General features: G+C 47.9%; 1 protein-coding gene across 1 annotated transcript; it reads right to left on the bottom strand.

Moving 5' to 3' along the window:
* Positions 1 to 629: 629 nt before the first annotated feature.
* On the bottom strand, positions 630 to 1,295 carry LOC123765943 (piggyBac transposable element-derived protein 4-like). Its single transcript, XM_069325207.1, has one exon. The coding sequence runs from the start codon at positions 1,293 to 1,295 to the stop codon at positions 630 to 632; it is 666 nt and encodes a 221-aa protein (XP_069181308.1).
* Between the last annotated feature and the right edge of the window lie 10,192 nt (positions 1,296 to 11,487).

The following is an 11,487-nucleotide window of genomic DNA, read 5'->3' as shown; positions in this document are numbered from 1 at the left end:
CATTTACTAACATTAAATTCCATTTGCCAAGTGGCGCTCCATGTACTTATTTTGTCCAGGTCTTCTTGAAGGGTGTGATGCATCTTCGCTTTTGTGATCTGCGCGTAGTGTTCCTGCATAATATGCACGCACATTTATCCTTCTCCCGTGATGCTGTGCCTGGCATATACTCCAGCATGTGTACCCCGAAGTTCTCATTACCCCGCAGTATATCTGTCGCTGCGTGTGGCATTGTTGCTTGCACCCCGCGCGGTACTATGGAGCCCTCCCTGCAATACTTTACCAGCAGCTGTGACACAACACTGGCACTGAAGGTACGTATAGACGGTTTCCTGCCGGACTTCACCAGGTACATATTGAAGCAGTTGAGCACTGCAACATCCATGAGGTGGAAGAAGAACATTTTCGTCCACTTTACAGACCCGCACACGCATTCCACACCACCAAGAATCATGTCACATTTATCGACGAGGCGCATGTTCACGTTATAGTCTATGACACAGTCTGGCTTATACATGGGGTTGCGTGTCTGAAAATGGACCTTCCCACTGTCCAACATGGCACCGGTGTAAATTGTCGTCAGTATATTCACTTCGCATCTGTCCTTCCACCGCACTGACAGCATATTGTCACACTTGCACAGCTTGCACTCGCCCACGGATATACCTATACCGAACACTGGCATTTCCTTCCTGAGGATCTTCACAGTGCCGCATATGCTGGTGTTGTGGGCAAGGAAGTATCTGGTCAACAGGGGGGGGGGGGGCGGTGTAATAGTTGTCTGTGAACAGTATATGCCCCCTGTTCAGCAACGGTTCCATCAGGGTTTTTACGACACTGCCAGAAAACCCGTGTTCATCTGTAGCTGGTATGTCGACGTCTGTACCAGAATACAAGATCATGTCCAGGACGATACCAGTCTCACAGTCGCACAGCACGAAAAACTTCAGTCCAAAACGGTGCCGCTTGGAAGGGATATAATGCTTGAATGCCAGTCTGCCATTGAACAGTACAAGCGACTCGTCGATAACGACATTCTGTCCAGGTACAAAATAATCCCTGAACTTCCCTCGCAGGTCGCTGAATACCTTGCGTACCTTCCACAGTCTGTCGTGTCTGACCTCATTTGCATTGTTCTCAAAATGCAGGCACCTGAGAAGCAAGTGGAACCTATCCCGTGTAATATTCCGGTTGAAGATGGGTGATGGAGCAAGGCTGTCTTTGTTCCAATAGTCCTGGACGACAGCTTTCTCAGAGTGTTTCATCATCATGCATAGTGCCAGAAACACGTACATCTTGTCGATTGTCGTATCCTTCCATCACGTGAGGCATGAGGCAGGTAATATGCTGCCGTCTATGAGGGTGTGGGCATACATGTTTGTCTTGGTCACAAGATGCCTCATGAAGACATTGTCAAAATATGCCTGGAAATATTCCATGTCCGCCATGTCATCATCGGTATACGGAAATAAAGCTTTAACACCAACATCGGTATTATCAAACGTTGGTATTTGAGGGACAAATGTAGTGTAATCCTCCCACTCAAGTACACCAGGGAGTTTGGTGTTGGCGCCAACACCACGGCCAACACCACCACGAGCACCAAAACCACGGCTACGTCGTCTGCTGCTGGAGCTGCGTGAGGGGTATGCTTGGCGCTTAGGCAGATTTTTGTACCGTAGGCCTACCACGAACACCTGATGTTGAGGGCCCCACTGTCGTCTTGCTGCGAGACACGCTGTCACCTGCCTCGACGTGTTGCTGAGGCAGCAAAGCCTCGCCTGGTACCACCTAGTACTCGGGTCGTCCACACTACTCGTATCGGAGTCAATGTCACTGAAGCCCGAGAAAGATTCGTCACGTGTACTGTCACTGAATAAACTAGCGTCTGGGGACATACATAATGGTGGTGAGGATAAGGGTGTTGACCCAGGGCGGCGAGACAGGCCTGGCGAGGAGCGTGTATCGTACACGCTTTCCACATCATCCACTTGCGTTTCTCCCTCACTCGTATCAGACCTCTGTGTCAGATCTTTCTCTGGATCATAGTCCAGGTCATCATCCATAGCACCATCGTCGTACAAAATATCACGAATTTCTTCCTCAGAGTCGTTTTCCATGACTGCAGGTCACCGTGGAACGGTAGCTGGTTGACGATGTGTCAGACATGGTTGCTGCTTGGAAACTGGGGCTCCCCATGGCCGCGAGGCATGCTGGAATTTTTTTTCAAGATGGCGGACAATCACTGGGGCCCCCAGCCATCCATTCCATACCCGCGTCACCGTGCGCCACTTTTAAATCGAACGTGAAAAATACAAATAACCGGAGGTGTTCAGCGCACCCCAAGCGTGGGCCTGCAGGCACGTTGCGCAGTTAAAGAGTTAAATATTCCAAAACTAAAAGATAGAAGAAAAAGAGGTGATATGATCACTACGTACAAAATAGTAACGGGAATTGATAAAATTGATAGGCAAAAATTCCTGAGACCTGGAACTTCAAGAACAAGAGGTCATAGATTTAAACTAAACAAAGGTGCCGAAGAAAATTAAATTTTTTAGAAGTGAATAAGAAAATTCACTTTCGCAAACAAGTAGGGTAGACGGTTGGAACAAGTTAGGTGAGAAGGTGGTGGAGGCCAAAAGCGTCAGTAATTTCCAAGCATTATATGACAGAGTGCTTGGAAGACGGGACATCATGAGCATAGCTCTCATCCTGTAACTACACTTAGGTAATTATATAATTTATAGGTTGTGTGGGGTCTATGTTCTATTCCACATTCCATAACATGGCATTTGTTCACATTAAATTCCATTTGCCAAGTGGTGCTGATACACTTATTTTGTTCAGGTCTTCTTGAAGGGCAGGACAATCATGAATTTATGTCTGCCAGTGCAATAGTCAGTTCTGCACATGTGGAGCACAGTGACTTAGAAAGGAAAATTATTATTATTAATAATTATATATCCTCCCCAAAGCAATGGAATAGTATAGGAAACACTTATTTAAGACATTCACTGGTTGAAAATATATATAGAAACAGCAGTGTTAAATGTTGAAAACAGTCTGGAACTCTATAAGATATACAAATGACCAATTTTGGGATATGAGTTTTGTGTGAAACATTATTGGAACCAAGCGAGTGCACACAGAGTGGAGCGCGGCAGCAAGTTGTCCATTCAGGTGGCGACTGCTCCAGTGTCCAGTAGACGTCAGTGCGATGCTCGGGTGGTCTTCTACAGTAACGATAAGTGCATTAACTGTACTAGTGTTTTTTTTCTTTGTTAGTTTAGGGATAGAAATTTCAGGAATGTGTGTCTTGTGTTATTTTGGGCTCATTCACCCACTATAAGGAGTACTGTAACACGTGGTTTAAACTCCATCAACCTTGGTCCTCGTTAGTAAAGTGATTAAGTGTAGAGACCTTATATAGTAAAAATCCATGCTACATTTGTATATTACCAAGAGAGTGTACAGTAAAATAATGACTAAGCCCAGATTTGTGTGGGACCAATAGTCAATTCATCCATCATGTATATGTTTGGTGAAGAGTATAACTCAATCTTATTAATCCAGTAATGTAATCGTGTGTTCCCATAGTTAATAAGTGTAGAATATTCTGGAGTTGTTCAACAAAGCCCATGTGTAAAGATTTAACCCACAGTGCACTTATTGTCCAACTTAGACTAAGAGTACTTGACCCTTCCCCAATTATCACATATGATACATACGTTTCCTTCCATTATTCATAGGAAAGTAAGGACGGGTTTTGTTAGTCATACTCTTGGGTATGACTTACAAGCAACCCTGCTGCTGCAAATGTTACCAAAAAATATTATCCCATACTCTGGGATATGTTTATAAAAAATATTGACCTTGCTGTGGATATGTTAATCTTTCAGTAATATTATCTAACTCTAATATTAACTTTAGAATAGCTAATACAAAGAATGTATGTAAATATTACGTAATTTGTATTAGTAAATAAAGTACAGTGGTACCTCGCATAATGATCGCCCCAAAAGACGAACATTTTGGGTAACAAACGGCCTGATCGGCGTCAAATCGTCCCGTATGACGAATGCTCATTTGAGTAACGTCAACACCACATGGTAGGGTCGCGCTGCTTCTTGCACATTCTCGGACGCCTCCGACGGTGCCCATAAATTATGTTGTTCTTGTTTAAAGATGCTAATGATAATGGGATATAAAGGGGTGACTGCTGAGATGTTGCAAAGCATTGACGTTTTTGTAGAAAAAAAATGAAATTTCTGATACACAACAAATGTCAGAAAGGTTTGTTCGGTGTTCGGCAGGTAGGCTGTTCCATTATAACAATCTTTCTTTGTTTCAAATGTGTTCCATTTGTTTTGTATTTGTCATTTACGTCTTAATAATGGAGAAGCCTACCTTACATACACTGAACCATTATGACATTGTCCTTTCTTCAAATGTGTTCTATATTTATTTTTCCTTTGTCTTATAGCAAAAGGTTTGTTTGGTGGTTGGCAGGTAGGCTGCTCCATGTTTCTTACATAAAAAACGTAAATAATAAAAAAAATGAAGAATTTTGAAAACCAGAACAAATGTCAAAAAGGTTCGTTCGGTGGTCTACAGTACTTGACCCTTCCCCAATTATCACATATGATACATACGTTTCCTTCCATTATTCATAGGAAAGTAAGGACGGGTTTTGTTAGTCATACTCTTGGGTATGACTTACAAGCAACCCTGCTGCTGCAAATGTTACCAAAAAATATTATCCCATACTCTGGGATATGTTTATAAAAAATATTGACCTTGCTGTGGATATGTTAATCTTTCAGTAATATTATCTAACTCTAATATTAACTTTAGAATAGCTAATACAAAGAATGTATGTAAATATTACGTAATTTGTATTAGTAAATAAAGTACAGTGGTACCTCGCATAATGATCGCCCCAAAAGACGAACATTTTGGGTAACAAACGGCCTGATCGGCGTCAAATCGTCCCGTATGACGAATGCTCATTTGAGTAACGTCAACACCACATGGTAGGGTCGCGCTGCTTCTTGCACATTCTCGGACGCCTCCGACGGTGCCCATAAATTATGTTGTTCTTGTTTAAAGATGCTAATGATAATGGGATATAAAGGGGTGACTGCTGAGATGTTGCAAAGCATTGACGTTTTTGTAGAAAAAAAATGAAATTTCTGATACACAACAAATGTCAGAAAGGTTTGTTCGGTGTTCGGCAGGTAGGCTGTTCCATTATAACAATCTTTCTTTGTTTCAAATGTGTTCCATTTGTTTTGTATTTGTCATTTACGTCTTAATAATGGAGAAGCCTACCTTACATACACTGAACCATTATGACATTGTCCTTTCTTCAAATGTGTTCTATATTTATTTTTCCTTTGTCTTATAGCAAAAGGTTTGTTTGGTGGTTGGCAGGTAGGCTGCTCCATGTTTCTTACATAAAAAACGTAAATAATAAAAAAAATGAAGAATTTTGAAAACCAGAACAAATGTCAAAAAGGTTCGTTCGGTGGTCTACAGGTCGGCTGCTCCATGTTTCTTAAATAAAAAAAAATAAAAGAACTGTTGAAACAATTTGAAAAATGGACAAATGCCATAAAGGTTTGTTCAGTGTTTGTCGGGTAGGCTGCTCCATTATTGAGACGGAAGTGACAAATACAAACAAATGGAACACATTTGAAACAAAGAAAGATTATCATAATGGAGCAGCCTACCCAACAAACACTGAACGAACCTTTTGCTATAACGAATATGAAAGACTAGGGCTGCTGGCTGGGTTAGTACTGTGTGAGCAACCATTTGTGGCACACGCGCCTCTGGCTCTCAAACACCTGTCCAACACGGTGTTGAAAGTCTGCCCTCAGTCGGTGAAATTCAGACCCTATTGTTTGAAGAACATAAGGGTCATAACATTGGTGAAGCTAGGCGCAATAAGGACTTAACACAATGGATGGATGCAAGTGATACAGCACCTATGAGGATGATACAGCGAGCGTATCCAGTTGTAGGTCTGGTCGAGCCCCACCCTTGCCATCTCCAACCCCCTCCCCATCCGGCCCGTTGGCATCGTGAGGGGGCTTGTTGGATGGCTGCCGGAGTGTGATGCTCCGTTGGGCAGTCCTCTGTCCTTTTCTGGCCTTGCACTCCTGCTGCTGTCTTCTCCAATTGTGCCGGATCGCTTTTCCTTTTCCTTATGTTTCGTTTTTCTCCCCCCTCTTCTCCTTTCTGCTTGTCGTTTCCTGCCGACCTTTTGCTTGTTTTGGATTATTTCTTTGGACTTCTTCTATTTTGACGCCCGGGTGCTTGAGGAGGCATACTCTTGCACCCGTAGAACTCACGACGCACCCCTAGTGGGCCCCGGCATGATCGGCAATAGCTTCCTGTTGGGTGTCCTGCCTCTAATTGTGGCTCCATGGTGGGTATGGGGGCACATTCGTGGATGAATTTGTCACTTTTCGTCTCTATGTCGTTGAATGTTTCCGTTGTACCCTCTCAGGCTCGTGGGGTGGGCGACCAAGCCCCCGAGTCGGCTTGTATTGGAAGACCAGGCTCTGTAGCTCCCGCTGCGTTGGGCCCCGACCTTGCTCCTCCTTTGACCGTCCTGACTTCTTCCCCCAGCTCCCCTCCCTCCTCTGTGGTTGGGTCGAGCCTCCAGCCCCCGGTGGTGACCACTTCGTCCCCTGGTGTGGCTAAGTCTTTCGTTGTGACTACTGCGCCTTTATACCCCTCTCTCTCTAGGGGTTCTCATCGCCGTTCGCGCCCCAACCGCACTCGCTCGATTCCTTCCCGTGCTGATGCGTATCAGGCCTTGTTTGGTCCTGCTTCATGGGACAAATACTTTGATCTCCTCCCTCTTGATTCTGCGCCTCCTGACGATTTCTCCCTCCATCGGCATCTTGTAGATTCCGTGGATGCGTCTGTTACTTTCAACCCCACTCGTCTCGGTACACGTGTCGTTGCTGCTCCTTCTCACGATGCGGCTTCCCGCTTGGCTGCCTTATCTTGCCTTGGCGAGATCCCTGTTCGGGTCTCCAAGAACGTTCGAATGAATGCCAGGGTTGGCACTATTCTCCTCCCACCCCATGTTGCAACCGGTGTTCGGAATCTGCAGGATTGCCACGATGATATTCGGCATATCCTTGATGCCCAAGGCCATTCTGTCCTCCAGGTTGACTCGTTTACTCGTCCCCCTCGTGGTCGTCGCCGTCAACCCCTTCACGTTGTGAAGATCACCTTTGATGGTAGGACCCTTCCATCCTCTGTCATTCTTGCTGGTGCTAGGTGCTCTGTCCAGGAGTATATTCCTTCTCCTCGACTTTGTAACAAGTGCTGGAGGTTTGGGCATGGTGCCCTCCGCTGCTCTGGGACTGTCTCTCTCTGTCCTTTGTGTGGGAGTGAAGGTCACTCTAAGTCGGAGTGCACTTCTCCCCAGGCTCGTTGCCTCAACTGCGGTGAGGCCCATCCTACCTTCTCCCGTGCGTGTGTCCATTACAAGCTTGAGGCAGCCGTCCTCAACTTGAAGCACCGGGAGCGTTTATCGTTTCCTGAGGCGAGACGCCAGGTTCGCCGGCTCCCGCCTTTTGCTAATATCTCTTATGCTCGCCTGTTGCGCTCTTCCTCTCCTCGTCCTTCCCGCCTTCCTCAGACTCACAACCGTTTCCGGGCCTTGGACCCTGATGCGCCCACTGCCCCCTCCTTTGTTCCTTTGGGTTCTCTCCCGAAGGATCCTCCTCCTGGTCCTCTGTCTGGGGTTCCCCTTCCTTCTACCCGGTCTGTCGTGTCTCCTGTGTCTTCTTCCTCGTCCCCCTCCGATCCTCCTTTCCATCCTCTTCCTCCATCTATCGGCTCTCCCCACAGCCTGTCGGTGCGGGCGGATGTCCATCGCTCTCCTAACGGCCGTCGTGTGTGCTCTCGTTCGGCTTCTCCTGTTGAGACACTGGAATCCGTTGCCCGGTACGTAGTTGCTGGGCCACCGGTCTCTTTAAGTCAGAAGCGAAAGCCTGGCTCCTCTCCTTCCTCTTCCCCGGCGGGTAAGAAGGCTTCGCTTTCTTCCTCAGCTCCTACTTCTGGCTCTGTTGCTCCTTCCCCTCCCGTTTCAGTGATTGCGCCCCCTGTTCCTGCTATGGAGGTTTCTTTGGCCCCTGCTTCCCTTTCGGTTGCTGCTCTTGCTGAGGTGCGCTCCCCTCTTTCTACTCCCCCTCTTCCTGCTGCTGTCCTTGACTGCTCCTCTCCGTTGTCTTCTCCTCTTCCTCCTCCTCCTCCTCCTCCGGACCCCGCCCGCCCTCCTCTGATCTGTTCTCCCGTTTCCTTCCCTCCGTCTTTGCTCAGTTTACCCATGCCCCCTAACCCTGACTTTGCTGACCCTGATCCCGACCCTGATATTCTTTAACGTGCTCTGTTGCTCTTTCGCCTTTGTTTCTTCCTTGTTCTCTGTTTTTGTCCTTTCTCTTCTCGTCGTTGTCCATTCTTCAATGGAACGTTCGAGGTTATTACGTCAATTTCCTCGAACTCCAACTTCTGATTTCGCAGTTTTCGCCCCTTTGTGTCTGTCTCCAGGACCAGGAGTCAATGCTTGGTGCTCGTCCTGGTCGTTTTCGTGGCTATTCCTTTCTCTTCCACCCCTCCCCCAGCCATTGCTGGGGCTTCTAATTCTTCTGCTCTCTTGATTCGTGCTGATGTTCCCTTTGTTCCTTTGCTTTTTCCTTCACCTCTCCATTGTTCTGCTGCTCGTATCTTTGTGGGGAAATGGTACACAGTTTGTTCCATTTATCTCCCCCCGAGTGTCCCGCTCTCTCTTCCTGCTTTGAAACACCTCCTAGACTCCTTGCCGGAGCCTGTGCTCCTGCTGGGTGACTTCAATTGTCGTCATTCTCTTTGGGGTGACGTTCTGACGAATACCCGGGGTCGCCTCCTTGAGCCGTTTCTCCTCTCTTCTTCCCTGTCTCTTCTGAATTCTGGTGAGCCCACTCATTTGGACTCTCGGACTCGCACCCTTTCTTGTCTTGATCTTTCTCTCTGCTCTTTTTCTCTTTACTTAGATTTCACGTGGCGGGTTCTTGATGACCTCCATGGAAGTGATCATTTCCCCATCCTTGTTTCCTTTTTCTCTTTTCGCCCTTCCCTCTCTTTCCCTAGGTGGCAGTTTACTAAGGCAGACTAGACCCTATTTACCCTCAGTGCTGCTCTCTCCGACCTCTCCCTTCTGCCTCTCTCTCGCGCTCTCCTCCTTTTTCATGACACTGTCTTCAACGCTGCCCTCCGCTCTATTCCTCGCTCTTCCTCTCGGGGTCCACGGAAGTGCGTTCCCTGGTGGAATGCGGACTGTGCTCGGGCTGTCCGCTGTAAGCGTGCAGCCTGGAAGAGGCACCGCCGTAGGCAGACGACCGATTCTTTTCTTTTCTTTCGGAAAGCGAGTGCGGTGGCCCGTAGGGCCATCCATACGGCTAAACGTGAATGTTGGGCATCTTATGTCTCGACAATTACGTCCGAAACCCCTCTGGCCCAGATCTGGAAGCGTATCCACAAGATAGCGGGTAAGTTCGTTCCCGATGTTTCACCGGTCCTTCACCTCCATGATACTCTTGTGGCGGACCCGTTGCAGGTCCCTTCCGAACTGGGTTCCGACTTTTCTTCTGTTAGCTCTGGTCTTCATCTTCCCCAATCTTTCCTTCTTCGTAAACCTGTCCTTGAGTCTCGTCATTTAGATTTCTGCACTCATCTTCAGCTTCCCTATAATGATCCCTTCTCTCTCTCTCTGAACTTCGTTCTGACCTGGCCCTCTGCGGTTCTACGTCGGCGGGCTCCGATGGTATTCATTATGAGATGCTTCGCCATCTCCCTCCGAGCACGTCTCAGTATTTACTGAGTCTGTATAATCGGATCTGGGAGTCGTCGTCAGTCCCTGAGGACTGGCTCGATGCCGTTGTCCTCCCTGTTCGCAAACCGGGGTCTCTGGGTACTTCCCTAAGGACTTTCGCCCTATTGCTCTCACAAGTTGTGTCTGCAAACTCTTTGAACGTATGGTTAACGTTCGTCTGATGTGGTTCCTGGAACACCATCACCTCCTCTCCCCTTCTCAATTTGGTTTCCGCAAGTGCCGCAGCGCGACAGATGTCCTGGTGAACTTGGAGGTCTATATTCGTACTGCTTTTGCTGCGAAGACCTCCGTTGTTGTTGTCCTTTTTGACCTGGAAGAGGCTTACGACACCACTTGGCGTTATCATATCCTATCTCAACTTCATTTTTTTGGCCTTCGTGGTCATCTCCCTCTCTTTCTCCGCAGCTTCCTCTCTCGTCGTTCCTTTCGGGTGTGCCTTGGTACCGCTCTCTCTCCCTCTTTTCAGCAATACGAAGGTGTGCCCCAGGGTAGTGTTCTGAGCACTACTCTTTTTCTGGTTGCCCTCAATGGTCTTCTTTCCTCTCTTCCTTCTGGTGTCTTCTCCGCTCTCTATGTCGATGATCTTACCCTTTGTTGTCAGGGTGATGATTCGCCTCTCCTTCAACGCCGGCTTCAACTTGCAATTGATGCCGTGTCGTCTTGGGCCACTGATCATGGCTTCAAGTTCTCTACTTCTAAGACTTGTGCCATGACTTTTACGCGGAAACGGGTTGTTCTTCGTCCCTCTTTGTCACTTTATGGTCATCCCCTTGAATACAAAGATTCCGCGAAGCTTTTGGGGTTATTCCTTGACACTCGTTTGTCTTGGTCTCCCCATATCTCTTACCTCCGTGTTGAGTGCTCTAAGGCCCTTACCCTCCTTCGGGTCTTGTCCCATACTTCTTGGGGGGCAGATAGGCGCACTCTCCTTCCTTTACATTCCTCTCTCGTCCTGTCTAAGCTCGATTATGGTTGCCCTGCTTACTCGTCTGCTTCTCCTTCTACTCTTCGCCGTCTTGATGTGAGTGTACATGTCCCGGGGGTTCAGCTCTTAGAAAGTTGTTTGGTAGCTTTGGTGCCGGTCAGCAGTACCCTGCCTTGGATTACCTGAGCGCTAGTCCTCATAGTAAACGCTCGGGACCCTGGGAAACCCCTGGGGGCGTGTGGGTTCGATGGATGTGACCCCAGAGTCTCCCCTTGCTTCCAGTGAGTTTGAGGGTTGCTCTCACCCTTTGTCTCTGGGTGACTCTCTGTTTTGCCTCCGTCTGCTGCCTGTGGGGTCGGTGACACCTTCGACCCAGAGTCCTGCGAGTTTGGTTGCTCGTTGTGGCTCGGTTACCCAGTTGTGCTGACTAAGCGGGTGCGGGCAGCAGGGGCATTGCACTTTGAGCCTTGGTGGTGGCAACGCTCTTGTAGTTTACTCCCCGGGAGCCCCGGGGCTGCCCCGTTTTGGTTCGTGTTGGGACTTGGGGGTGTTGGTTGCTTCAGTTCCTTCCACGCCCCCTTGTCTTTCCCCTGGATCCCCCTTCCTGCCTGCATCCGGTTCCTTACCGTCTGTAGGTTCGGGGCGGGGTTTGATGGTGTTGAGACTC

This window comes from Procambarus clarkii, chromosome 15, assembly GCF_040958095.1.
Source record: "Procambarus clarkii isolate CNS0578487 chromosome 15, FALCON_Pclarkii_2.0, whole genome shotgun sequence".
NCBI lineage: Eukaryota > Metazoa > Arthropoda > Malacostraca > Decapoda > Cambaridae > Procambarus > Procambarus clarkii.
The sequence above is the reverse complement of the archived record's forward strand: the minus strand, read 5'-3'. Positions and strand labels throughout refer to the sequence as shown.

Coding starts and splice junctions, on each gene's coding strand:
- LOC123765943 (XM_069325207.1), bottom strand. CDS start 1,295: ATGTACGTGTTTCTGGCACTATGCATGATGATGAAACACTCTGAGAAA.